Genomic DNA, 27,985 nt, shown 5'->3' on the forward strand with positions numbered 1-27,985 from the left:
CCCTCAGCAGGCCACTGGGCCTGCTCTGTGGGTGGTCACAGTTCTGTCTACCTTGCTGGCGCAGGGGGAGAGGGCGGCTCTGCCTCTCTGCAGGCCGCTGTTCCTTTTCTTCCGGTGGGTCGCAGGCCCGCCTACCTTGCAGGAGTCAATTTATAATAAATCTTGATAATCATTAGAATACCTTTCCTACTTTGTATTTTTTCCAGTATATCTTGTGTATTCTTGATTCCTGGCTTTTAAATAGTTTTAGAATTCATTTGTCAACTGTCATGGAAATATCCACCTGTTGAATTTGATTTAAATTGTACAGATATTTAGTTGAATTTGAGAAGACAGACATGTCTGTAGTATTGAAGATTTTGTTGTTGTTGCTGTTGTTTTTAAAGAAACATGTGTGGTTTTTCTTGTGACATCATTAAGAAAAAATTTTAGAGGCTAATGGTAGTAGAATATTCCTGCCATTCATGTTCTTTGTGAATACAGTTTTTATTTGTAAACCATGCATGAAAAATTCCAGGTACAAAAATCTAGTAGGGATTGCAAGACAGTAAGTGAAACCAAGGGTTAATCATTTTTCAGAGTACATTTGGAGTACAGCAAAACCTCAGCAATATTAATCTATGTAACACCTTGAACAAAAAATATGAGGTAAAGCATGACCAAGACAGACTTATTTGAGATAATAACAGAAATAAGTTGTCAGAAAATGGTAGTGCAAGACAGATTCAAACTTAAAATTTCCTTTTTTTTTTTCCCAGTGGTGGTTGTGATGCTATTTTCAAAATTATTTTATTGTGAAACATAAAAACAGATAAAGCATAAAGCAAACATATAAAATTTTAAAAATAACAATTTTACATTCGACTTCAATGCAGCAACGTTGATCGGTTTCTTGAAACCAAGTCAAGAAATAGAACATTGCAGTGCTGAGGTTTGGTGTGGTTTGTCCCCAAAGGCTCATGTGCTGGAATCTTGATCCCCAATGTAAAGGTATTGAGAGGTGGTATGTGGTAAGCCATTCTTATAGACCGTGGCCGCCATTAGAAGATGGCGCCGGCTTCCACTGTGGCCTGTGATAAACAACTCCTTTTTTGGAGAGTTGGCGCGCAATCCGTTACCACCCTATGAGAGAGAGATCCACGTGACAGCTTGGGATTGGTATGCGGGAGGCTTTATTAGGCTGTGCTTGGGCACTTGGCGGGGGGTCACTAGAAGATGATACATGAAACAAGGCCTGAATAAACTGCTGAAAGAAGAATCCTGTGTCATGTTTTCCCTTGCCGGGGAGGGGTCGCGACAATTGGTGGCCCGGACGGGGAATTATATTCCTCGAACCCAGGATCCAGAACTTTCAGCAGTCAGGGTGGTGCACCGGTAAGTTCCCAGGTAAAGTGGGAATCCGCAAGCAAATAGCGGGGCGCTCTCTCTGTAAATAGAGAGAGAGCGGGAAAAAGGACGCTCCCCTGTAAAAGGAAGAGAGCGGGGAATTCATAGAACAGAACGCTCCCCTGTAAAAGGAAGCGAGCGGGGATTTTTGTACTTTCACTTTCTTTATAGCTCTAAAAACATTATGGGCGCTACCTCTTCAAGCCCAATTTTGTTGGCCCTAGGTGGGTTGCTATGTTCAAAAGGACTTAAGGTAAAGCAGAGCACTTTGCAGATGTTTTTGAGAGAAGCTGCCGGGGCCACGACCGCGGTCTGGGCATGAGGATGGCGGTGGGCTCAGTCAAGATGCAGCCGCCGTGCGAGAACCCGGCCCTGGCCGCGGCGGTGGCGACGGCGGACAGCGCTCTGCGCCGCAATCCCAGCGCCCGCGAGCCGGAACGCAAACAGCCGCCGGCTGAAGGACCTGCCTGCACTGCTGCGGAGCGGGCTCACGCTGTGGAGAAAGCGGAGCGCCGCCGGGGGCCGGGACCAGATGGAGCCGGTGTGGGTTCCAGAACGCCTGACAAGAAGAGTCCCGACAAATACATCTGAGTTAAATATAACCACTTTGGCCATTACTTCCCAGGTGTTAATTCCGTTGTCTCCTTCTAATGAGATCTCTAATGCCACTCATTTTAAGGCTCCTCCTTATTGCACCCCTGAGTATGGCTTCCCTCCTATATTTACACCTTGTCAAGATCACTCTTGGGAGAAACATCAGGTCTCCAAAGGTTTTTCCCTTTCCCCCTCTCTCAAAAGGTACTTGTATAATTCTTCCAACAATAATTCCTCTATAGGAGCGAGTTGGTCCTGGCTTCAATGGTTGATTTCCAATGAAAAGGGGGCCACAGCCGACATCTCCGCTTTGGCTCAATTACGAGGAGTCCAAAGTTGGCTGTTTAATGTTTCTGGCAGTAGTACCCAAGACTCGGTGTGGGGTAAGAGACTCAGAAATATTTCACACAATGCACTATTAGGTAATGCAACGTTACCCTCTGCAGCAGTCTGTCTCCAATCTCCGTTTCTGTTCCTTTTGGCTAATGTTACATCACAGGGGATGCTTAATTGTTCTAATACTACCTGTTACTTGTCTGAGTGTTGGAATGGATCCTGGCCTATGGCAGTGGTTATGAAAATTCCAACTTTTGTCCCAATCCCGGTTACTGCGGATCCAGAGTCATTTCCTATTGTTGAACTGATTAGAGCCCGTAGAGATTTTGGAATTACGGCAGCTATAGTGACAGCTGTGGCAGTGTCTGCTGCTGCAGCAGTTACAGCTGGAGTAGCCATGGCCAGCCAGGTTCAAACTGCTGCCACTATTAATCAGGTTATTCAACAAACATCCACCATACTTGAATCTCAAAGTAGAATTAATCAACACATTCTATCTGGGATTTTGGCTGCTAATCAAAGGATAGATCTGCTTCAAGCTCAAGTTGAGGAATTGTCAGACCTAGTACATTTGGGTTGTGTTGATCATTGTGCACATCTATGTATAACATCTCTCAGATTTAATGATTCCAGAAATACCTCTCAAATCATCGGACAGTACCTGGCCGGAAACTGGTCCATGGAAGCAGAGAAGTTGATCCAGACCCAACTGACACAAATTGCCATGTTGAACAACACTCATGTGGACCCTGTGACATTGGGCCAATTTACGAATTGGCTGTCTTCTGCTTTTTCTTTCTTTAAGGAATGGGTGGGAATAAGCATTTTTGGAGCGATGTGTTGTTTTGGGGTTGTCCTTTGTCTGTGGCTTTTCTGTCGCCTAAGAGCTCATCATAGCCAAGAAAAGGCTATGATCATCCAGGCTTTTGCAGCCCTAGAGAATGGTATCTCTCCACAAGTTTGGCTTGCGCAACTTAAGCAATAATTTCCTGGGTTTTGGCCATTGCACCCCAAGTTATCTTTGACATTGCACTGGGATTGGCATGCCCTCCTCTTCCTGCCTTCCCAGTTATGGAAGGCCCATGCACTCTGCAGGCCTTGTTGCCATTGCACGCAGGTGGGCTTCCATGCTGGTGCTGCACTTTATGCTTTGGACCCTTCGTTTTCTCAGGGGCTGAGGGATGATGTTGCCACTTCCAACCTCATAGTTACTGACCTGCTACTTGTAAAATCCCCTTTCTTTTTCACCGTCATCACGATGCAGGATGCGAGGCAAGGCACTGCACTTGAGTGATCCCTCAACGGACCTGAAGGAAAGCATGTCCTATTGCATGCGGGTTTGACGTCCACGCCCCGCCCTACGAAAAAAGGCGTCGGCTGATATGGGACCAGGTCTAGGGAAGGGCCCTCCTTAGGACTGAACCATACACTGCAGCCACTTCTGCACAGTGGGATAGGACCTCTACTTTCGCCTGCATTGTTTTATAAAATAGAAGGGGGAACTGTGGTAAGCCATTCTTATAGACCGTGGCTGCCATTAGAAGATGGCGCCGGCTTCCACTGTGGCCTGTGATAAACAACTCCTTTTTTGGAGAGTTGGCGCGCAATCCCTTACCACCCTATGAGAGAGATCCATGTGACAGCTTGGGATTGGTATGCGGGAGGCTTTATTAGGCTGTGCTTGGGCGCTCGGCGGGGGGTCACTAGAAGATGATACATGAAACAAGGCCTGAATAAACTGCTGAAAGAAGAATCCTGTGTCGTGTTTTCCCTTGCCGGCGAGGGGTCACGACAGTGGTGGGTCTTCAAGGAGTGAGTCTTCAATGTCTCAAGTGTTAAATGTTTGATTCCCAGGGTGGGTTTAATGGGAGGTGGTGGAACTTCTGGGAGGTAAAGTCCTTAGTTCTTTGAAAGCTTGCCCTTGAAGGTGATTGTAGGACCTCTGCCTCTTTCTCTTTTTTTGTCCTTCTCCTCTTTGATCCCTGGATTTTTGATGTAAGGAGTTTACTCTGCCATTTTCTCCCAGTGTGATGTGCAGCCTTGCCATAGACCCAAAGTGATGGGGCCACCAGTTGTGGGCTAGAGCTAAGACCGTGAGCCAAAGAAACCTTTCTCTCTTGAGCAGTTAAATTATCTCAGATATTTCACTATAGTGATGGGAAACTGGCTAACACAGGACACCACCCACATTCACCAACTTTCTACTGAGGAGTTAGAAATTGATATGTGAACTCTGAAGGTATCCTATGTGGTGTTTAGTGTGTAGTTTCAACTTCAATCCTAAAAACCACTTGAGATCTTCTCCTGGCTATGTGCTCTCACTGCCTTGGTCATACCTGATTACTTCAGCCAAACTTCTGGTGCTCACAGTGAACAAGGCCATGTAAACATTGCTAACACAAATAAAACATATTTAGTGAAGCTCATTCTTTTCTCTATACTTTCTATGATATGCTGTATTTATGGTTGATATGCTGTATTTATGTGTGCTTTTCTCTAGAGTTTCACCATTTATCTTTCTATTCTTTACCCTGTGTTGAATTTAATCATTGGTATTTAGTAGACATAGATTGACTGCTGTTAAGAAATAAATATACAAACAATAACTTTGTTTTACATATGTCTGATATTCTGAGTTTGATAGACTGTATCTTGACTTTCTTCACTTTGGAAAATAAAAATTATTTTTCATACTCATTAACTATACCTTGAAGATTTTGCCTTTTGGTTGTTGTTTATTTTTTATTTTTTGGTAAAATTTTAAATGTTTTATTGAGGTATACAAAATGGTACAACTATGAGTTATGTATACCACATTGAATTTTTACAGATTGATCATTCCCAGATCAAGAAACAGAACACTGAAAACCTACAACTTGCTCCTGTTCTGAATGCTAAGTACTATCCTGATGTTTAATAGCATAATTTTTGCCAACATTTCTGATAAATGGACTCATATAGTTTGTTCTTTTCTGGAATTTGCTATCCTCATTTATTTATTAAATTTGTGAAGTCCATCCATATTATTGTATATATTTGTAGATCACTTGTTTTTATTGTGGTATGCTTAAATTGGATTTATTGTCAGGTTTTGATTTTTGTTAAATAGACTGCTATTTTCTCTCCTGACAGAGGAAAAAAAATGGTGATCCACTAGAGATTGCAAAAATATTATCACTTAAGTAGATTCAAAAAAGTATTAAAGAAGAGAGAAGCTCATGGTAGGATACTGCTACCTATATATGTTTATAAGTTCATAGCTGCTTTGATGGAAAATACCACAGCCTATTTTGAGAGATTTTAATCACATGATTTTCATAATTTGATATGTTCATTTATTTTGTTTATTTTTGAAAGCCTTCATACTTAGAATGAGTCATATAAAGTAGGATGACATTTACCATAAAAATTTATAATAAATATTTATATTTCTGTTTCAGTCAGCTTTGTTGTTTAAGTGACTAGAAGACCTGTGGAGAGCAATTAAAGTAGGGAGAATTTATTTTGACTAGCAATGTTAGAAATCTCAGTCTATAGACAGCCAACTCTATTGCTGTGGGCCAGAGGAGAGACAGATCATATGCCAGAAGGGTTTAGTGGAGGAAAGCAGGTCAGAACATTGCAACAAGGACACAGAGAGAGCTCTGTTCTCAAAAACACATGCCAGTGACCCACCTCCTACAGTTACACAATACCTGCCTACATTTACCACCTAGTTAATCCATATCAGTGGATTAATCCACTGATTAGTGCACACCACAATGTAATCATTTCACTTCTGAAACTTCCCAGATTGTCACACAAGAGCTTTTGGGGTAAATTCATAACTAAACTATAACAATGTCCAAGTAAACCTCACATCCTTGTCTTAAAATGGATTCCTTCAGAAAGAAGAATGATAAAATAGTAGTGAATTTTAAGTTTTTGTTCAAAATTTTTAAATTTTACAATAATTTATATTATTTTGCATTCAGTTAACTTTGTTTTTAATTCAAAAGTTTGTTTAAACAGTCCTTCAACTACCCAAATTTAAGGATGTGGGAATATAGCTCAGGTGGTAGAGTGCTTGCCTCACATGCACAAGGCCCTGGGTTTAATCCCCAGAACCAAACCAAACCAAAACAAACAAAAACCTACCCAAATATAGAATATGTTTTGATATATAATACATACATGGAGTATAGCTTCCCATTTTTTTGGCAATAGATGATGTGAACTTACATTGGTCATATATTCACATATGAACATAGGAAGGTTGTGTCCATTTCATTCTACTGTCTTTCTCATTTCCATTCCTCTCAGTCTCCCTTGTTCAATTCAATGAACCTCCACCCACCCCTACCCACACACTGCTGCTGATTCAGCATCTACATATCAGAGAGAACATTTGGCATTGTTTTTTTTTTTTTTTTTCCCTTAGGATTGGCTTATTTCACTTTGCATGATTGTCTTCAGTTCCATGTATTTACTGGCAAATGCCATAATTTCATTCTTCTTTATGGGTTCTTTATGTAAATGTAGCACACTTTCTTTTTCTTTATTTAAAATAATGCTCTAATTAGTTATATATGACAATAGAATGCATTTTGACATATCATACATAAAAATAAGTATAACTTCTCATTCTTCTGCTTGTACATGATGTAGAGTTTCATAGGTCATGTAATCATATATGCACATATGGTCATAATATCTAATATATTCTATTATCTTTCCTACCTCCACACCCCCTTCCCTCCATTCACTCCCCTCTGTCTAATCAAAAGTAACTCTATTCTTCCCTAGCCACTCCCACTTATTGTGTATTAGCCTCTGCATGTCAGTGAAAACATTCAGCATTTGGTTCTTTAAGATTGGCATATTTCACTTAGCATTACCATGCTAGTTCTTCCATTTACAAACAAATACTTTAATTTTATTCTTTTTTAAGTCTGAGTAATATTCCATGTGTTGATATACCACAGTTTCTTTATTCATTCATCTTCTATGGGTGCCTAGCTTGGCTATCATGAATTGAGCTGCTATAAACCTTGATGTGGCTGCATCACTATAGTTTGCTGATTTAAAGTCCTTTGCATATAAACTGAGGAGTGTGATAACTGGGTAAAATGATGATTCCACTCCCAGTTTTTTGAAAATTCTTTATACTGCTTTACATATTGTTGCAACAATTTGTAGTCCCACCAAAAGTGTAGGAGTGTACCATTTTCCCCACATTCTCACCAACATTTATTGTTGCTTGTATTCTGGATAATTGCCATTCTTAATCTTAACATAGTTTTGATTTGTGTTGCTCTAATAGCTAGAGATGTTTAACACTTTTTCATGTATTTGTTGATAGATTGTAATTTCTATTCTCTGAAGAGTCTGTTCAGTTCCTTAGCACATTTATTGATTGGATTATTTTGTTGTTGATTTTTTTAAGTTTTTCAAGTTTTTATATATCCTGGAGATTAATGCTCTATCTGATGTGCACGTGGTAAAGATTTTCTCTCATTCTGTAGGCTCTCTCTTCCCATTATTGATCATTCCCTTTGCTGAGATGAAGCCTTTTAGTTTGAATCCATCCTATTTATTAGTTATTGATTTTACTTCTTGTGCTTTAGGAGTCTTGTTAAGGAAATTGGTTCCTAAGCCAACATGGTGAAGATTTGGGCCTACTTTATCTTCTTTTAGACACAGGATCTCTGTTCTGTTTCCTAAGTCTTTGATCCACTTTGAGTTGATTTTTGTGCATGGTGAGAGATAGAGGTTTAATTTCATTTTGCTGCATATGGATTTCCAGTTTTTCCAGCATCATTTGTTGAAGAGGTTTTTCTCCAGTGAATGTTTTAGGCACTTTTGTCTAGTATGAGATAAGTGTGTTTATGTGGTTTTTTTGTCTGTGTCTTTAATTTTGCACCATTGTTCTACATGTCTGTTTTGGTGCCCATGCCCTGCCATTTTTGTTACTATAGCTCTGAGGTATAGTTTAAGGTCTGGTATTGTGATGCCTCCTACTTCACTTTTCTTGCTAAGGACTGTTTTGGCTTTCTTCTACCTTATTTTATCCAAATGAATTTCATGATTGCTTTTTCTATTTTTCTACTTCTATGAAGAATGTCATTGGGATTTTAGTAGAACTCACATTAAATTTTCATAGCACTTTTGGTAGTATGGACATTTTGACAGTATTAATTCCACCTATCCAGGAGCATGGATGATCTTTCGATTTTCTAAAGTCTTCTTAAATTTCTTTATTTAGTGTTCTGTAGTTTTCATTGTTAAAGTCTTTCACCTCTTTTTTAGACTGTTTCCCAAGTATTTAATTTTTAGGGGAGCCAGTATAAATGGAGTAGTTGTTCTAATTTTTCAAAAAGAAAAAAAAAACAACTTGGAAATCAATCTAGTAAAAGTGGTGAATGACCTCTAAAATGAAAATTACAGTACTTTAAACAAAGAAATTACCTTTTTTAAATCTCGAGATTCACATGGATTATTAATTCTGGAAAATTCTCAGGCAAAATTTTTAAAATATATTCTCTAATTATTATGTATTTTGTCTATTTATGAAATCCTTATTGTATTTACAATAGGATTCATGAGGATGATTTTATTTCAATTTATTTATTTTCTTTGGTATTGGAGTTTAACCTAGGGGCAGTCTACCACTGAACTACATTTTTATTTTATTTCTTTTGAGACACGATCTCATTAAGTTGGGCATGCTTCCCTCAAATGTGCAAACCTGCTAACTCAGTGTCCAGAGTTGCTGAGATTAATGGCAGGACTACCTCAGTAGGCAAAGCTTTACGTCTAATGATACTTTTCCATTTTTCAATTTCTTTTTTCTTGTATTGCATTAGAAGAAACTTTCAGATCTTCTGATTCAGAAAAATTTCAAATTTATTTCACTTTTTCTTGTTTAATCAAGGTTAAATTTGCTTTACCAATGAACCTGGTATTTTATTTTTTAACAATGTCTTTTTCTTTTCTTGTATAATTTCTTTTCATAACTTTAAGCATTTCAAATGTAATTACTTTTCTGTGAGTTTTTTTGAGGGGGTAATAAAATATTTGTTTTGTCTGACAACTTCCATTCATGTTACATTATTCTAGCTTTATCCTCTAGATTTGCACTGTGCCTAATTCTAAGAAAGTCTTTCTGTATGGGTATTCTTCACAGTTTGTTTGAGGGGGTTCTCTTGATGAGCGTGCTTTAAATTTCACCAGGTATCATAAAACTATTACAAATTTGAATTTTTTACTACATATTTTGTTCAAATATTATGCAAGTAGTTATTTCTGAACCTCAAACTCAGAAAAGTTATTTGTAATTTTCTGAATGAGAGAAACAGAAAAAAAAGCAAAGCCAACCAACATTGAATAAGTTGATAGACAATTTCCCTTTCCTATGTAATTGGGTGATGTTTTTCCAGTTCATTCTGTCACAGTATGGTTATGGAAGAAACTTACTTTTCAACTGTGACCTAAGAACTTAACTTCAGATTCAAGAGACCAAAACAACCCAACCCCTAGGTAACCCAGATATGATACACTGGTATCAAATCCTATTTGCCTCTCCTGATTTACATTATTTCTTTGCTTTGTTCCCAAGAGGACTCCCTTATTTCATCCTAAATGTAGCTCTATATTTAAAAGAGATTAAAATATCATCTCACATTTCCAGGTGTTTTCTACTGGCATGTCTTGTAAATTATGTAGTGGGCCATCTGACAAAAATATCATCCCTGTGTCTTCTCTATTTACACAGAGGATTCCAAGAGCCATGCAATAAATTAACATTCTAGGTTTGGAAAGTGAGTCAAGGAGGAAGGATGGAGGTTAGACTGAACTGAGAGGAGGGAGTGAGAGAGCAGAGATGAGGCCCTGGGAGCTGAGGGAAAAGCTAATTGAAGAAGGACACTGCAAACCTGGGGGCGTGGGAAGGGAGGAGGGAGGAGCAGAGTGGGGAAGAGGACACATGGATGGGAGGAGAGGGGAGCACAGCATGTCACAAAGAACATCAGAGCCACAAGGGATACCCGCTGATACCCCGTTCTCTTTAGTCCTTTTACATCTAAGGACACTGAGGCCAGAGTAACCACAAGGTCTTTGCAATTCAAAGCAGGTGTCCCATCAGGAGATCACCCTGACTGTCAGCCTGAAGCTCCTTTCACTACAAGAAATTCACCGTGTAGTGCCAAAACCACACAGGCCACATGCAGGGAGCCAGCAAGGGGAGACAAACCAGAGGAAGTGTGGGAGGGGAAAGGAGGAGCCAGTGCCGGCAGGAAGTCATGACTGGCATGTGGGTTTCTCTGGGAGGGAAACTGAGGTTGGTGAGGTGGAAAGTCAGAGGGCTGAGTGAGATCACATGGGGCGGGCAGCTCACATCTGAGTTCTGGGCAAAGCTGGGTGTAGAAGGAGAAATTCAGGAGTAGTGGTGGTGTGCAGGGGAGCAATGTCTAGCATGTTAGGAAGAACACAAGCAAGCTGGTAGCCTAAGCAGCAATGATCCAAGAAGAGAAATTGAAAGGTGGGTTTAGTGATAAAGAAATGTGTCCTGGATGACCCTATGGTGGCTGGGACGCCCTGCATGGCTGAATTCTAATTGGCATCTACTTTACTCACACTGGCTTATCCCCATGTTTTCCTGTGACCTGGGAGCACACTATTTTCTGGTTCTGGTCACTTCCCACCTATTTTATTTCTTGACCTTTTCCTACAGTGTTGTTCTCTCTCAGCTCCCTCAGCTCTGAGCACCCCCCAGGCAGCTCCCAATGGTCTCCATCCTTTCTTCTGTCCTCATCAGATCTTGTCTTTCACCCTCCACAGCTGAGAGCTCACTGAGGGGTGCAGTGGACTGGGGAGCTGCAGATCCTCAGTGGGACTCTGACCCAAGCACCAGGTGCTACCTGCATCCTCACCAGGAGCCACTCTTCCAGGGGAAAGTTGAGGGGAAGAAACTTTGAATTCTTCTTTCCCTCCCTTTATGCTTCCCTTGTTATGGTTTAGGTATGAGGTGTCCCCCAAATGCTCATGTGTGAGGCAGTGCAGAAGATTTGGAAGTGAAATGACTGGGTCTTGAGAGCCTTAACCCAATTAGTAAGTTAATCCTTTGATAAAGATTAACTGAGTGTAACTGTGGGCTGGTAGATGTGGCTGGGGAGGTGGGTTCCTGAGGATGTGACTATGGAGCATATATTTTGTCCTTGATGAATGGAGCGCTCTCTCTCTCTCTCTCTCTCTCTCTCTCTCTCTCTCTCTCTCTCTCTCTCTCTCTCCTTGGTGGCCATGTTCAGACCTGCTTTCCTCTGCCACACTCTTCTGCTGTGATGTCCTGCCTCACCTTGTGCCCTGAGGAGTGCAGTTGACCATCTATGGACTAAGAGCTCTGAAACAGAGACCCAAAATATACTTTTCCTTCTTTAAATTTTTCTTGTCATGTCCTTTGATCTCAGAGGCAAAAATGCTCACTAAAACACCCCTCTTTCTCCTTCTCTTGCATCTGTTAAATCCATCGTTTCTCTTATCAGCTCACAACTTTTTGGTCCCAGAACCTCATTCCTTATTTAGTTAATTTTCTTTGCTCTCTTTCCTGTCCAACTGCAACTACCTTCTCCTTGATTTTGTCATCCCACACTGAAGAGCAGCAGTCATATATTTTGTGGGATCCAGGGAAAAATGAAAATGTAAAGTCTTCTCTTAGTCATTCATGTTAATATCACAGAATACCATAGACTGGGTGGCTTATAACCACTAAAAATTATTTTTCACATTTCTGAGTCTGGAAAGTCCAGGGTCAAGGTAGATTTAGTTTGTATTGAGACCTGCATTTTGGTTCATCAAAGACACCTTCAAAATATTTTCACATCATAGAAGGTTTATTTGGTCTCTCTGAGGTTCCCTTTATAAGGCACAAGTCTCATTTCTGAGGTGGAGACAGCATGACCTAATCACCTCTCTAAGGCCCCACCTCCTAATACGATCACATGGGTGGTTAGGATTCCAGTATATGAATTTGGGGAAGACATAAAGATTCAGAACATAGGAGGTTTGTGCTCAAAAATCAGGGGAGGGAGTACTTTTAAAGGTACTAAAATATAAAACTTCTTATTTCAAGGAAAGGTTATGTTTCTGTGTTTTTATTTGACTTGCTAATGTTATGTCCCTTGGCCACAAGGATATTTACAGGACAATTGCAGGAGCACTTAGACACTAGGGTGTCCTAGTCCATGACTACAAGCAAGCTTCCCTGCCTGGTACCTGCTACCCCAGCTGCTCAAATGATCCTTACCCTGGGTGAACTGAAGTGGAAATTTGAACTCACCCTCCTCACACTTGGTGGGGCGGGGGGCGGGGGGGGGGGTGATGAGCACAGAGAAATTGCAAAAAAATTACATGGAGATGAATTTGGTCCTTGGAATAAGTGTGGACAAGTTACAAAATGACTTGGTGCGGACTTTAGATGCTATGGCTGTCCCTGTGTTCTGCCCACACACTGTTGGGTGCATGTCCCATTCTCCCTTTGTGCCTGCAAGGCATGAGACAGTGCCTGAGGCTGATGGCAGATGGGGCCTTCAGAGAGACATGGTCAGTGCAGTGGTGGCAGGATGGAGGTGGATAGGAAGAGTGTAGAGTTACCAGGGCCCCAGACAGTGAGGAGCAGGTGGAAGGGTGCTGCACCTGTGGGTGAGGTTGTGGGAGGAAGAACCCTACAGAAGCTGGGGAGGCTCTTTGAGCTCCCATAGAAGTTTCACTGAACTTTGCTTATGAAACACAAAATCAATAAAATTACTTTAAAATTCAAGGTGGTGATCATGGAGCAGTAAGTGTATTACTGGACTGGCTGCATGTCTCCCAGAGCTAGCCTTGGATACAGGATCCACAGACTAATTAGTTGATACTGGTGTGGAGGACAATCCAAAGTGATTCTGAAGAAGTAAATAAAGTAACCAGTGATGTCAGCGACATGAAGATGGTGGAGTGAGGGATGGGGTAGGGAAGAGAACACAAGGGGGATAATTCAAAATTATTCAATAACTCAAAATGCTGATGATCCTGGAATCAATACCCGGCACTGAAGGAAGAAGAGTGCCTAGTGGTAAGGTGACTTTTCAGTGCCACGTAAAAGTTGTTGTATAGAAGTTGAAATAGGGGAAGATGACCAGGAAGGAATTTCATAACAATGAGAGAAGTTGGAAGATTGGGCAGAGACTCAGAAGAGCAGGGGAAATGGGATACTGAGTAGGTGGTCAGGGTTTGGGGTGGAAGCAGATTTTCAGGCAGGAGAGGTCTGTCTGTTGGTTGAATAAGGAAGTCAGAAGAGAGGTCTGTGGGGTAGGTTTGTTTAGAACAGAAATCAAAGGCCAACTTTTCTTAAGAGAAAGAAGTAGCATCTGCAAATGCCATGATGTCTCTGCTACTCCCCTTGCTAGCTGCTCTCTTCCCAGTAGGTGACAGTGAATTTGGTAAGAATTGTGGCAAGAGATCGTTAGGGGCAAGTGTGTGTGTGTGTGTGTGTGTGTGTGTGTGTGTGTGGTGATGGTAGTTTCCCCTGCACACACCTGGAGAGAATGAGTGCCAAGCTGGCCCCATTCTGTGTGTCCTTACTCAAGCCCTCTGTGCTCTCATGGAAGTTGGTGGTAGAGCATGGGACCCTGGGGGCCAGCAGATGTCAGCTAATGTAACGGTGGCTCTCCACTTTTCCAGACTCTGAGTCTTCCCACTCTGGCATCTTTCTTTTCCTAATCTCTCCCTCCCAATGCCACATTTCCCCACATTCTATCTATTCTTCATCACAGGGTTTGAGGAGCCTGTCTCCTACCATCTCCTCCAGACGTCATCCTTTCACAACCATTCCTGGGTACATGTGGGCTCAGGCTGTTTGGGGGAGCTGCAGACTCACAGATGGAACAGCATCTCTCATACCTTCATTTACCTGTATCCCTGGTCCAGGGGCAATTTCAGTAACAGGGAGTTGGAGGATCTGGAAAGGTTTTTTTGGGTAAACATCATTGAAATTCAGGAATTTTACACTGACCACTTGATGTCTGAAGGTGAGTTTAGTTCCATTGCTGGGGAGAAGAAAGGTAAGGGGGGGGGTGCCTCGGTGAGCTTTTTGATCTGTGGTGCTGGGGATTGACCTTGTGCATGTGAGGCAAGCTCTCTATAAACTGAGCTGTATCCTCAGCCCTCAGTGAACTTCTTATTCCTGTAGTAAACAGCCTACGCTGTTCCGAATCTTACTTCACTCTCTTCAGCATAAAACTGAAACCACACCCTGGGAAAGTGCTATATACCAGAACCCAATTCTTCAAAAACTTCAGTTTTTGCCACTTATGAACTGCTCCCTCATTGCCTGCAAGGTTGTGTGCTATTATCTCCCTCAGAGGCATCCTGTGGCCACACTTTTCCCCAGTAATCAGCCAGGTGCCTTCAGCATCCTCATTCGTTGGTTGACTCCTTAAAGTGTGACTTTCTCTCCCATTTCATTCTTCAGTCATCCCCATCTAAACTGCTATGGTTACCATGGATACGTTCACCCTGGTTAGTTAGAATCTCAGCTCTCTCACATTAAGTGCCTCGCCCCCCACACCATCGCTATCACCTTTGAACAATCCCCTCCCTTCCTCATATTATCATCTCTTCCTCCACCTCCAGCTTCTACCAATTCCCCTTTCTGTGAAACTTGGACCAAACCACACTGGGGTCCTTCCCTTAAACTCCCCAAACTCCCTTCAGCTTTTATAGTCTTTTGCTTCCATCTCATTCCATTTTCTTTTTCTTCCTTTTCTCCTCTAATTCACTACTTTTCTTCCCCAGATCCAGTTGATCTATAGATGGCAACAGGCTGTGAACTGCACTCTGGGAAGGGCTTCATAAGCTTCCTGCGTGTAGCTATCCAAGGATATGATTTCCTCATCTTCCAGAATGAAGCATGGTCACCATCTCCAAAGGGTGAAAGAGAGGCCTAGAAAGCCTGCAGAATACTCAATCAGAGCCAAGACAACAAATAGGGTACATTGGCTCCTCAGCGACAACTGTCCACATTTCACTTTGGGTCTTCTGGATGCAGGGAAGACTCATCTTCAGCGACAAGGTCAGTCTTGTATCCTGCTGAGAGCCACGGCCGAGTCTGTATGGCCCCTGGCATTTTGCCAACAGTATTGATTGACAGGCGAGGCATTACTATCCGCCTCTGCTGCAACTTTTGAGTTCTCGCACTATTTTGGAGTTCTCCTGGGGATTTCCCGGGATTCCCCCGAGAGTTCCCATTGGTTGGGGAAGTGCAGGAGGAGGGATTTCCGGGAGAGATATTTCCAGCTGGGGGTTCCTGGACAAGCCTCGTGGCGTTCGGGAGGATTCCCCGGGAGCTGTGTGAAGTGTTTTCCTGCAGTTTAAAAATAAAGTTTGTTCCTGCTTCAGTGGCTCGTGATTTGTGCCCAGCCAGACTGCGGCACCAGATCCCAAATTCTTTTTAGAAAACAAATATACTAATCCAAGGAATGAAAGAATTAATAATAAGGAATTTGCAGATGCAAAAATATGGAAGATAGATGATGGATTCATCTGTGTAAAGGAATAAGATAAAAATAAGAAGAAATTTGGTGAGGTAGAAACTCAAGGAAAATAGCACAGGTCAAGACAGAAAACAGGGAGTGCATGGGGTAAAATGGGGAATGGGTTGGAAACAACATCCTGGTGTCCACTTGAATCTGCAGCACCTCATAGTGCCCTGGGCTGGATCCTTTCAGCTGTGATAGTGGCCCTGGCTCTTCTGACAGGTCTTGGATTTTGGTTTAGGAAGCGCTGGTGAGTTCTTTGTATCCATCTTTCCTGTTCATCCCTCCTCCCCAATGGTCTTCCCTTCTTTTTTGACTTTTTCCCCATTTTTCTTCTCTTCTCAACCCCATTCCTATTTTCTGCTCAGTTCTCACCTCCACCTTATGAAGGTCTGTTATTTCTCTGTTCTCATTTGGTTCACTTAGGACACATTGTGAAGCTCTCTACAGTGCTGTCCCTTTGAAGTGAGGACCCAGCTACCCAGGTGCCCAGTCTACACCTGAACACCACATTATGATGACATCACTTCAACTCTTCTTGTGAAACCTTTGTAATTTATCTGGTTCATGATTAATTACCAATATATGCTCAATGTAATTGTGCAGGATATTTTCTTCAGACCTGGCTTCTGTGAATTTACCTCTGAACGAAATAATATCCTAGCAAGCTCCACCTGGTTAGATATAATAGATCATCAGATGCATTTTAAATGTCACATCCTCCATGGTCTTTCCTTGATTCACTGTTGGAAGCCATCTCTCCTCCATCTTTGCTTCCCTACATTTAAACTGTAGCCCTGACACCCTAGCCTCTATGGCAATTGTGTAGCTTTTAAATTTTTAGAAATTTGAGAACAAAGCACATGCTTTTAAAATATCTGTAATCATGGTAAAGTGTCTAGTCTGCATGGAACATGTTCTCAATAAAAACCTGTGTTGAATTTATGTAAGGTTTTCAGGGTTTTTTTTTTTTTTAATTGTCTGCCTTCTTGACACCTGTGTTGTAGTTGAGACTTTTTAAATTTTTTTATTTGTTTTGTTTTAAACCATTATGCACGACAGTAGAATGCATTTATGTACTTTGATATATTAAACATAGGTGGGATATAATTTCTCATTTTTCTGAGTGTAGATGTTGGAGAATGTGTGAAAAAATGTGTCACTGGATAGGCCACAGAAAGGATGCCCATCCTGAAGCAAGAAGTGAAACCCGAAGACAGAGCATCATTTTCTTTTTTTTTTTAACTTTCATGGGGAATGTGTTCTTCATTTGACTCCCATTTTACACCATTCTGTACATATGTAGGAATGACTGCAAAAGCACTGTGAATACTTAATATGGGGTTATAAATAAATTTCTATGGCTAGACAAATTAGAAATTCAGAAATCTTGACTAATGGGGATTGACTAATGACCCTAACTGACAGTGTGAGTTAAGCCATCCATAATCAAACTTCATTTACTTTACAATTAATAAATTGATTCAAGGAACAGTTCTTAGGCACCTATTGCACATTTACTATGCAGCAGTTGCATACTGAGCATAAAGTAATGGAAGGAAAAAAGATCTCTATGTTCTGAAAATTTCGCCTACCCAACTTGATTCTGCAGTTTATTATTTTGATTATTTCTCTCTCAGATTCCTGGTAGAGTACCTTACTTGAAGTGAACTTGGGGAAGGGGAGTTAGCTTTATTTTGCTTAGGCAGCTGAGAAGAGGGGGCCCAGGGCAAGGGGACCATCTGGAGGGATCAGGTACAAGTGAAGGCATGTGTAAGAAAATTTCCCATGGATTTTTCTCCTGAAAAATTTATTCATGCATTCATTTGTCCTTCCTTCATTCATCACAATCTAGCTTTTAAGATTTGTTTGCCAAACGCTAAACTGAAAGTGCTTCCTGAATAGAGGAAAATAGTTGGAAATAAAGTTGGGATGAGAGCAGAGGACAAGTGTGACAGCTGAAGTCTTTTTACTCTTATTGGCCATGATTGGCTACAATCCATATAGCTTCCAATCCACTTTTCCACATTTATATGGCAACAATGTGATTTCAGTTGACTGATTTCACTCTCAGCCATGATGCTCAGCCCAAGGCAATCATGAGGTCCCATTCTTGACAATGTAATAGGCTAAAGAATGAACAGGTAACCTATAAGACAGACATCATATAGATCCATCTACATTTGCTTGAAGACATGAGCCAGTGTATGCACCTGTCCTAATGTGGCTGGCTGAGTCTGTATGCAGCCTGATCTTCATGTTTGGTGGTAAGTGAAAGAGATGCTCTCTCTTGTTCCAGATGTTGTCCTGCTGGGTATCGTAAATCACTCATGTTACTTTTTCAGTCCCAGGAAGACAAGTTTGTGTATGAAATCATACAGACAAGAAGATAGAGGTAACAAAGTCACAGAAGAGTCCAGATTAACTGGAATCAAAGCCTGAATGACCCTCGATTTCTCAGTTCTATTGGCCAACATGTTTTGTTGTGGTCATAAAATTGGGTGTCCTCTTGTTGGAGACTGAAAGCATCCTGCTTGCTGCAGGTAGACACCAGGGAACTCAGCTGAGCTCTACTTTTGGTTGCAACATTGTTTTACTTCTGTCTTCCTCCTCCTTTCTTCCTGAAATTGGCTATTCTTTAAAACTAATATCTTTTTTATTTTTTTTTAAACTACAAGTCCTTGTCTTGTTAAACTTTTATATATATATTTTTTTATTTTAACTCTGGCATGTGATTCTGTCCCTCTCTGGGATGCTTCATGAATTTTTGTCAAACCACTGACCAGGAACAAAAGTGGTGGTTATGCTCTTGGGGAAGTGAGTGATTTTAAAGGTCTCCCCCATTCTTCAGTTAAATGAAGGCACAATATTTTCTGTTAGTTCTTTGAGGGATGGAAGGTTCATCTTGCTCTAGCATTATTACAAAGATTAAAAATTTACAAAATAAACAATGTATGTGAATAAGCCACTCACAGGTGAAAATCCCTAAAGATAAAAGCATATGAATGTTATTCAAATGCCCATGTAATTAGAGAAATGAAAACTAAAAGAAAGTATCACTTTATATTACCAACTAGGGAAACTTAAAGCCAGAGAAATCCAGCGCTTGCAGGAATGGGGATGTGCTGATGGTGTGAAGTGATTCTGGAGAGCTTGTGGCTTTGCCTATCTAAGAATGTACATATTGACCTTGAAATCCTATTTTTGAACATAATGTCTCCACAGTTCCATGAAGGAACACATTCAATGATGTTTATCACAAAAGTTTAATGGCCAAGCAATGTTAGAGGCATAGCAGGTATGTTTACCCTATGGGAACACATTAGTGAAATGTGATATATGTACATTATGGCATGCTGTGTAGAGGGGAGATACAGGCTAGACATAAAGTGATATGAGAAGGTTTTTAAGAAAATGCTGAATGAAATGCATTATGCATGAAGCATAGTTTACAATTTTTGTTATAATTCAATTTGTACACCAAAAGCAACTCATTTTAGAAGAACACAGGTATAGAAGAATGATGCATGATTATGTTAGAATGAGAGGGAAAGTAAAATGTGGGGATAAAGAAATAAATAATTTGGGGCTGGAGTTGTATGTAGCTCAGTGGTAGAGCACATGCCTCATACAAGTGAGGCACTGGGTTCTATTCCTAGCACCACATATAAATAAGCAAATAAAATAAAGGTCCATCAACAACTAAAATACACACACACACCATATATATATATATATATATATATATATATATATATATATATGAAATAAATACTTTGGTCAGTTAAATAATAGAAGGGAGGGGAGATAGAAAAAGAAAAGAAGAAAAGATAGTGGAATGAATCTGACATAATTTTCCTATGTACATATATGAATAAACCACAGTGAATCTCACCATCATGCATATCCACAAGACTGGGGTCCTAACTAAAAATAAAGTATATTCCATACTTGTATAATTATATCAAAATGCATTCTACTGTCATGTATAACTAAAAAGAACTATAAATAATGAGAAAAGAGCATGATTAGAGTGAATGATACTCATGAGCCATAAACAATTAACTCAACAATCAGTCAATAAGATTCCAAAGACAGAGCACAATGCATCAAAAAATTGGAAAATAATTATGCTCTGTAGAAAAGAGAGTGAACTGGAATAATATAAAGTAGAAAAAAGTTCTGTTTTCTCAATGGTGGCAGTAGCATGGAAACAATGTTTTGGCAACCTTATAACTTAAAAATATGAAGATTTAGTCCTTCAAACAGCTTATAATGATCAGTTAGCTTACAAATCCATTCTTTAATTTATAATAACATAGTTTCAAAAGTGATTGAAAATTACCTACAAAAATATGTACATAATATTAAAATATATCATTAATAATATAAGAATAAAGTTCAGGGGAATATACTCCCAATAAAATACAGAGAAAACTTAAAAATCTAGGCCTAGACCTCAACCACTGGTTGTTTGTGGGTCACAAATCATTAGTATACTATAAACGATTAAGACAGGCTTCTTCACATATTCACAGAGTCCTCAAGAAATAGACAATGAGTTGTTCAGGAGAAATGCCCTGGTCTTGAGGCCATATGGAAAATTTTCTCTTCAGCTATTGTACAGGAGAAAGTATTTGGTACAATGAAGAACATTCTCAGGAGAGTTGCTTCAGTAAATTTTATGAGATTCATAGTACTGTGTGGTATTATATCTTAAAGAATATGATTTTATTAGCCTGCAGTAAGAATTAGGAAAAGTAATTTTATACAACACAACTAGACCTGGACCTGGGATACAACTATCTGCTTTTTTGGCAAAATTAAGGGTAGATCTCTTAAGTCACCTAATCTAATATGTAAACTCCAAAATACCCTGTTTAACTAACTTAAATTATTTTTATCCAACAGAACTGTTAGATTATATATTCAAACCTATTCATCTTTGTGTACAGTGTGCATTTAACATGTACATATTTTAGGCAAAAATATTTAAAACAGGTGTGAACCCCAATATAGTCATAACATGTATTCAACAAACAAACAAACAAACATACATACATAGGTCTTTGAATCATTATTTTCAGATTGCCTGTTCAAATGAAACTGTTTACCAACTGTATACTATGTATCTAAATGGGTAATCGGCTTGGGAAAAATGGGGTTATGTGCCAGAGACCACTGGTTGTCTCCCAGAATCTGTTTTCCACTTCCTCTAGAATAAATCATCCACTACTTTCCAAATATTATCTGGGATGAATAAAGCTAGTTTTCTCTTTCAATCAAATAGAAAAAAAAAATCTTTCAACTTGTTATGGTCACATGGCTTCAGTCTGATCTGTGGAGTGTGTAACTGTTAAAAAGTGCATCTGAAGACAGTGAGTTGGGTGTATTCAGCACATCTGATTCTCCGTATTTCTTTGGAGAATTTCCTGGAAGCAAGAAATGACTTTGGAAATGTGGACCAAGATTGGTAAAAACCAAAACAAAATGAAACAAAATTGAAAAATAAAAACATCCCCAAACAAAAAAGAAAGCTAGGAAACAAATTTCTGAGGCCATGGAATGCCCTAAACAGCTTTCTTACTTATTTCTAGTCTTTAAACAAGAGAGAGAAACATAACTACATCTTTTGGAAGATATTGTTAATTAGAGTGTACTGCCATGTGCAGTCAAACTTAATGCTAAAAAAATCAGAATCTTATCAGAAATCAAGAAAGGTTGATATCGGTGAAGTATTCAACTGCAGCTTTCTGTTTTTCTCTTTATAGTGATCTACATGGCCTAATTAATTTTTGCTAATGCAAAAGCATGGTTTTGATAATAACATTCAATTTATAAGTTCATTTATATCTCTTTATTTTCTAGGGCAAGGTAGAAACATGCAGCTATCCATTCCAAATTGTACACAAAGAGAAACATGATAGAATTCAGAGTGGACTTCTGGGAAAAGTATAGTGTAAAGTATTTCAGATCTTATTTAACAGAGTTGAATCAAAAGTAGTGAAAGTGACTCCATCTACATTGAATCTAACAAAGAGCTGTAACCTAAACAAACAAAAAAACAAAAGGAACCATCAACAAATACACGAAAAAATGCTCACCATCTCTAGCAATCAGAGAAATGCAAATTAAAACAACTCTAAGATACCATCTCACTCCAGTAAGAATGGCATCCATTATGAAGTCAAACAATAATAAGTGCTGGCGAGGATGTGGGGAAAAGGGTACACTTGTGCATTGCTGGTGGGACTGCAAATTGGTGCAGCCAATTTGGAAAGCAGTATGGAGATTCCTTGGAAAGATGGGAATGGAACCACCATTTGATCCAGCTATTCACCTTCTTGGACTATTCCCAAAAGACCTTAAAAGAGCATATTACAGGGACACAGCTACATCAATGTTCATAGCAGCACAATTCACAATAGCTAGACTGTGGAACCACCCCAGATGCCCTTAAATAGATGAATGGATAAAAAATGTGGAATTTATACACAATGGAATATTACTCAGCACTAAAAAATAATAAAATCATGGCATTTTCAGGGAAATGGATGGCATTATAGCAGATTATGCTGAATGAAGCTAGCCAATCCATAAGTAGCAAGTGCCGAATGTCTTCTTTGATATAAGGGGGTTGACTCAAAACAGCAGGGAGGAAGAGCATGAGAAGAAGATTACCATTAATTAGGGATGAGAGATGCGTGGGAATGGGAGAGAGAAAGGGAATCACACAGAAGGTGGAAGGAGACCCCCACTGTTATGTAAAATTACATATAAGATGGTATGAGGAAGAAAAAGAGAGAGAGAGAGAAAACTGTCATAGAGTGGGTAGAGAGAGGTGATGGGAGGGGAAGGGAGGGGAGGTGGGCAATAGGAAGGGTAGAATACAATAGACACTAATATAGCTGTATGTATAAACGTGGCTGTAAAACCAATGTGCTACTGCAATCTGTACACGTGGAAAAAAAGAATTTATACCCCACTTGAATCAAATGTATGATATGTCAAGATCATTGTAATGTTTTGAGCAACTAATAAAAAAATCAAAAACATCAACAAAAAATACAAAGAAGAGTTAAATTTTACAATAAAAGATGGAATAAAATTTTGCATGAATATTCTGTATTTTTGAGTGTAATGAAAGGATAATTTCATTTAGCTCAGAACTGAAGCAATGGGAGAACAGCTGACCAGATATGTGGGTGACAGAGTAAATAACGTAAAACACAATAGTGGGCAGCTTGAGGTTTGGTGGGACTTGAAATTTGGTTACTGGAGCATAAAATATATAAATAATTCCTTGACCCTTAATTCTGACCAAGGTGTGGTCAGGGGACAGGTAACAAGGAGATAAAGACAAGAAAAACCCACAAGCTTACTTCCTTAACAGTTGGAAAGAAAGCCAAAGTTAAAATGGTACAGAGAAAAAAATGCTGGAGAAAATTGCACAATTTAGCCCAAATTTTTGCTGAAAACTGCTGAGCATGAAGGCATTCTATAGCAGTTCACAGGTATTTAACGTCTCTTGGAAGTATTAAATTAATATAGCTTCTACCACTGAAATGGATTGTTTTAGTAATGAATTTAGAAGGAACTTGTAGAGTGATCATTGATGGCTGAATTTTATTGAAATTCCCACCCACAAGTCACTTCTGGAGAGTGTTAATTCTGGAGAGTGTTTCACAGAATCTTTTCAGGTGCCATATGAATGGGGCCAACTCACACCCTGCACCTATCACATGACAGGTAAAACCATGGTGATCTGCAGAAGCCACTGTTAAGGTGTCTTTGCCACAGAACACACAGGAAGAATCTGCACTCAGAGACTCACTATTGTAAAACGTGTAATAAATGAAAATCAGAAGTGACTCAAAATTTGTAATGCCTCCATGACAGCAGATGATTTAAACAAAGTTGATCAAGAGAACCCCCCTCAAACATGGTGTGAATACCCACACTGAAAATCTTCCTTACATCAGGCCACAGTCCAAAATTGGAAGACAGGAACTAAAACAAACTATCATATGGATTCTGTCAAACAAAACAAGTAGTTTATTTTCCTTAAGATGTCACAAATAGAGTACATTATATTAGAAAAGCTTACAAATATAAAAAGAAATAATACAAGGAAAAAAGGGACATTATTATTATTTTTTTTTTAAAAAATACCAGGCATAATTTTACAGCAAATGAAAACGTAGTGATAACTTTTATTGTTGTGTGTTATGGTTTAGATATGAGGTGTCCCTCAGAAGTTCATGTATGAGACAATGCAAGTAGGTTCAGAGGTTATCTGATTAGGTTATGAGAGCATTAACCTAATCAGTACATTAATCAATCTGCTGATATGAATTAATTAACTGTAGAGTAGGTGCATTATTAAAGGTATGACTTTGGGATATATATTTTGTCCCTGGTGAGCAAAAATCTCTCTCTGCTTCTTGGTGGTCATGTCCTGAGCTGCTTTCCTCCTCCACACCCTCTACCTTGATATTCTTCCCCATCTCATGCACAGAGCAATGGAGTTGGCCCTCTGTGGACTGCAACTTCCGAAACTGTGAACCCAAAAGCTCGCCAGCATATCGCACTGACAAGATGAACTGGGTCCAAAAGAGTTGGCTGCAACATTAAACTACGAAAATGGCAAAGAAATCACACAATGCACAGAAGTTATTTTCATATCAAGGGCAGACTGCTCTGTGACTTTAAAGGTCAGCTTCCACACTGGCACACTGGAAAGAGTGCTAGGACAGAGAGAATGCACCAGAAATCTGTTTATTTTTATATTGTTAACAAAATAATTTTGTGAACAAAAGAATTTTGATAGAATGTTCTTCATCAAAATAAAGATTCAAGGGTGGGGTCTTGCTTTGTGATGCCTTGTGGTCAGCAGATTGAAAGACATGTCCTCAAGTCACACCCATCTCTGGTGCTGTGTGTGATCACAGGCAGAGCAAGAGAAGAGGAGCACTTGCCTTGTGCAGCCCAATCAGCATGCCATGCCAGACCTGTCCCCTCATATGGCTCCAGTGCACAGTTCATACATACAACCTATGGATGGCTCATGACACCCAAATAATTTTTTCTCCTCTACCCTATTCTTGTCATGTCTTTTGGTCAGAGAACCAAATATGCTGTCTATAACACTACCATTTAAAATCCAAATGTGGATTAAAAGACAACAAGAGAATGCAATCATAAAATATATTAAATTGAAATATTTGAGATTTCTCCAGTACAATACGGGGATAAAGAGCTTTGAAAATGACAAAGAATTGTTATAGGTGAAGATTAGTATGAAATCAAATATAACTGCAGTAGGAGTTCAATAAGGAGACAGAGCTAATGGGAAGAAGAATTGTGCTGAGAATATTCTAGAACATGAATCTTTGGATTTAGGAAGGACAAAAGCACTGAAATAAAGTTAATGATTATGAAAATTAGTCTTCATTTCTCATAGTGAAGAAACATTATCAAAGATACAGAATTTTGGCTAAAATGATCAGGTGTGACCAAGGCAGTATAAACACCTACCCATGAGAATATCTCAAGTGGATTTTAATCCAGAAATTTATAAAGATGTCAGAAAGGACTGAAGTTGAGTCTACATACTAAACACCACAAATGATATGTTTAGAATTCAGTTGTCAACTTCTGCTAACTACTCTGTAGAAAATTGATATAGGGTGGTGTCCTGTGTTAGCTAGTTTTCTATCACTATATTGAAATATGTGACACAATTAACTTTTACTGAAGAAAGGTTTATATGGGTTCCAGTCTTAGATGTTCTAGCCCCCCAAAAGGAGGAAGAGGCAGAAGTCCTACAATCCCTTCCAAGGACAAGCTTTCATTGACCTAAGGACTTTATCTCCTAAAGGTCCCACCTACCTCCCACTAACCCCTCCCTGAGAACCAGTTACTTAACAAAAGAGACTTTGGGGTCATTCAATATCCAAACTGCAGTGTGATCACATGACTTCATCACCTTCCACTAGGGGTTGCCTTTTGAATATCTACCATCTATCAATATCTTTACATCAGGGACCAAGATTCTAGCATTAAATATTTGGGAAAAAAACATACTAAATCATAGCACTGCAATATTCTGTTTCTTGACTTGATTTCAAGAAACCAACCAATTTTTTGCATTGGATTTGAATGTACAGATTTTCTATTAATTTTATGTATTTGTTTTATGCCTTATCTTTTTTTATATTTCACAATAAAAATCATTTAAAAAGTTGTTGCAACATCACCACTGGGAAAAAAGAAAAGAAAGAAAAAATTCAGTTTGTGTCTTACTGTGCTTCCATTTTCTGAAAACTTATTTTCTATTCTTCTCTGAAACAAGACTGTACAGGTCATGCTGTCTTCTATTCCTGAATTTTAGGATGACATACAGAGGGTCTTTAGCATTTCCTATGCACTTGTTCAAGCTGTTACATATATTGATATTACTGAGAAGGTTTTGCTTCCCTCTATGTGTATTCAGGAAATTTCTGATCCTCATTATCACTTGTTTTCCTGTAATCCCTACTAGTTTTTTGTGCCTAGAATTGTTTCATGCCTGGTGTCCAAGGTGAATTTTTTTTTTTTTGCTAACAATAAAAGACATGAATGACAGGACTCTTCCTTTGTATTCTTTTAGATTGAGCCTCTAAAGCATTTTTGTCTTCTTTTAGTGATGTCACAACAAAACCACCTGGGTTACTGAAAATAATGTAAATATAAAACTCAATATTATAGGAATAACACTCTCATCAAATTCAACTAGAGAATTGTCAAATCTGAATCACATTCAGCGGTTATTCCAATGGAAATTGACAAGCTAATTCTAAAAATAATTATGAGCGAGGAAAGGACCAGTAATACCCAAGACGTACTTGAAAAATATAATGTGGAAAGGGTACTCTAATTATTACCAAGATTTATTATAAATCTAAGTAACCAAGACAGTTTGTATTGGCACAAGAATAGACATATAAAATGCTTGAAGAAAATAAAGAGTGTTGACTATCATCTATCTATCTATCTATCTACACACAAATGTAAGCTGGGGATTACAAGTTCTATGGAAATCTCTACACTCATTTCCTGTGTCAATCAGACTATTGCAGAATTCTAACTTACATTTTCCCTATAAGAATAAGTCTCTGTTGACCCTAAACGAATCTCAGTTGGTCTCTCTCTCTCTCTCTCTCTCTCTCTCTCTCTCTCTCTCTCTCCCACTCCCCACCATATATTTCTTTAAATTACAAAAATATTGGTTCTGTAATGTCCATGTCACTGGTTAGTTGACCATCATTAAAAAAAATGATGTTAGTAGGATGGCCAAATAGAGTGACCTCTCTATATTCTTCCCCATATAAAGAAATACAACAATAAATAAATAAATTTGTTCTGATGAAGTAACTACAGAAGTAAGCCAGAGAGCACCAGGGAAGTGACAAAATCCCCTCAGCACAGTCAAATACAAGGAAGCACTATAAAGGGGAGAGGGAGACACCCTGCCTCTCCCACAGTCTTTCCCACCTAGATTGGCCACAACAGATTTCTTAGAAAAAATATAATCTGGAGAGTCCCAATGGTTCCCATTGCCATGAAAGATGATAATCAGAATACCCTTTCCACATCTTTGGTATTACTGGTCATTTCCTTGCTATAGATTATTCCCACAGAACTCACAAACCTCAATCAATTTGGACAGCCCCCATTGTACATCCCCTGTGCCCCAAGATCTTATTTGCTATCACTGAGCAACACTTTGAAACTGTATACACTGCTAGAGCATGTGTCCTTCCCTTAGGGGCTAGGACACATAGGATTTTTAAATTTTATTTTCCCATGATTTCACCATAAGTTTATGAGTGTGAGTTCAACACAAGCAGAAAATCCAAGTTTTAGGCTTCCAAACTCATGGGGCACCCTATAACCTAGGACACAGTTATCCATTGTACAGAGGTGCCAACACACAGCCAGCAGTCCAACAACTGCAAATGCACCTGCATCCAACATGAAAACAGGCCAGACATGAATCTCATCCTTCAGTGAGTCTGTTATGCAGTCAGCTGTCCTGCAGTGCCTACATCAAAACACAAGGGAAATTTAAAATAAACAAT

At 39.3% G+C, this 27,985-nt stretch overlaps 1 protein-coding gene across 1 annotated transcript; it reads left to right on the plus strand.

The window, feature by feature from the left end:
- The first annotated feature begins 15,173 nt into the window (after positions 1-15,173).
- Positions 15,174-16,461, plus strand: LOC131423614 (T-cell surface glycoprotein CD1a-like). Its single transcript, XM_058574134.1, has 3 exons — positions 15,174-15,400; positions 16,023-16,113; positions 16,290-16,461. The coding sequence occupies exons 1-3, from the start codon at positions 15,211-15,213 to the stop codon at positions 16,330-16,332; spliced, it is 324 nt and encodes a 107-aa protein (XP_058430117.1). The 5' UTR covers positions 15,174-15,210; the 3' UTR covers positions 16,333-16,461.
- The last annotated feature ends 11,524 nt before the right edge of the window (positions 16,462-27,985 follow it).

Source organism: Marmota monax, unplaced genomic scaffold (assembly GCF_021218885.2).
Source record: "Marmota monax isolate L192 unplaced genomic scaffold, Marmota_monax_Labrador192_F-V1.1 WCK01_AAM20220418_F8-fsc00145, whole genome shotgun sequence".
In the NCBI taxonomy this organism is placed as follows: Eukaryota; Metazoa; Chordata; class Mammalia; order Rodentia; family Sciuridae; genus Marmota; species Marmota monax.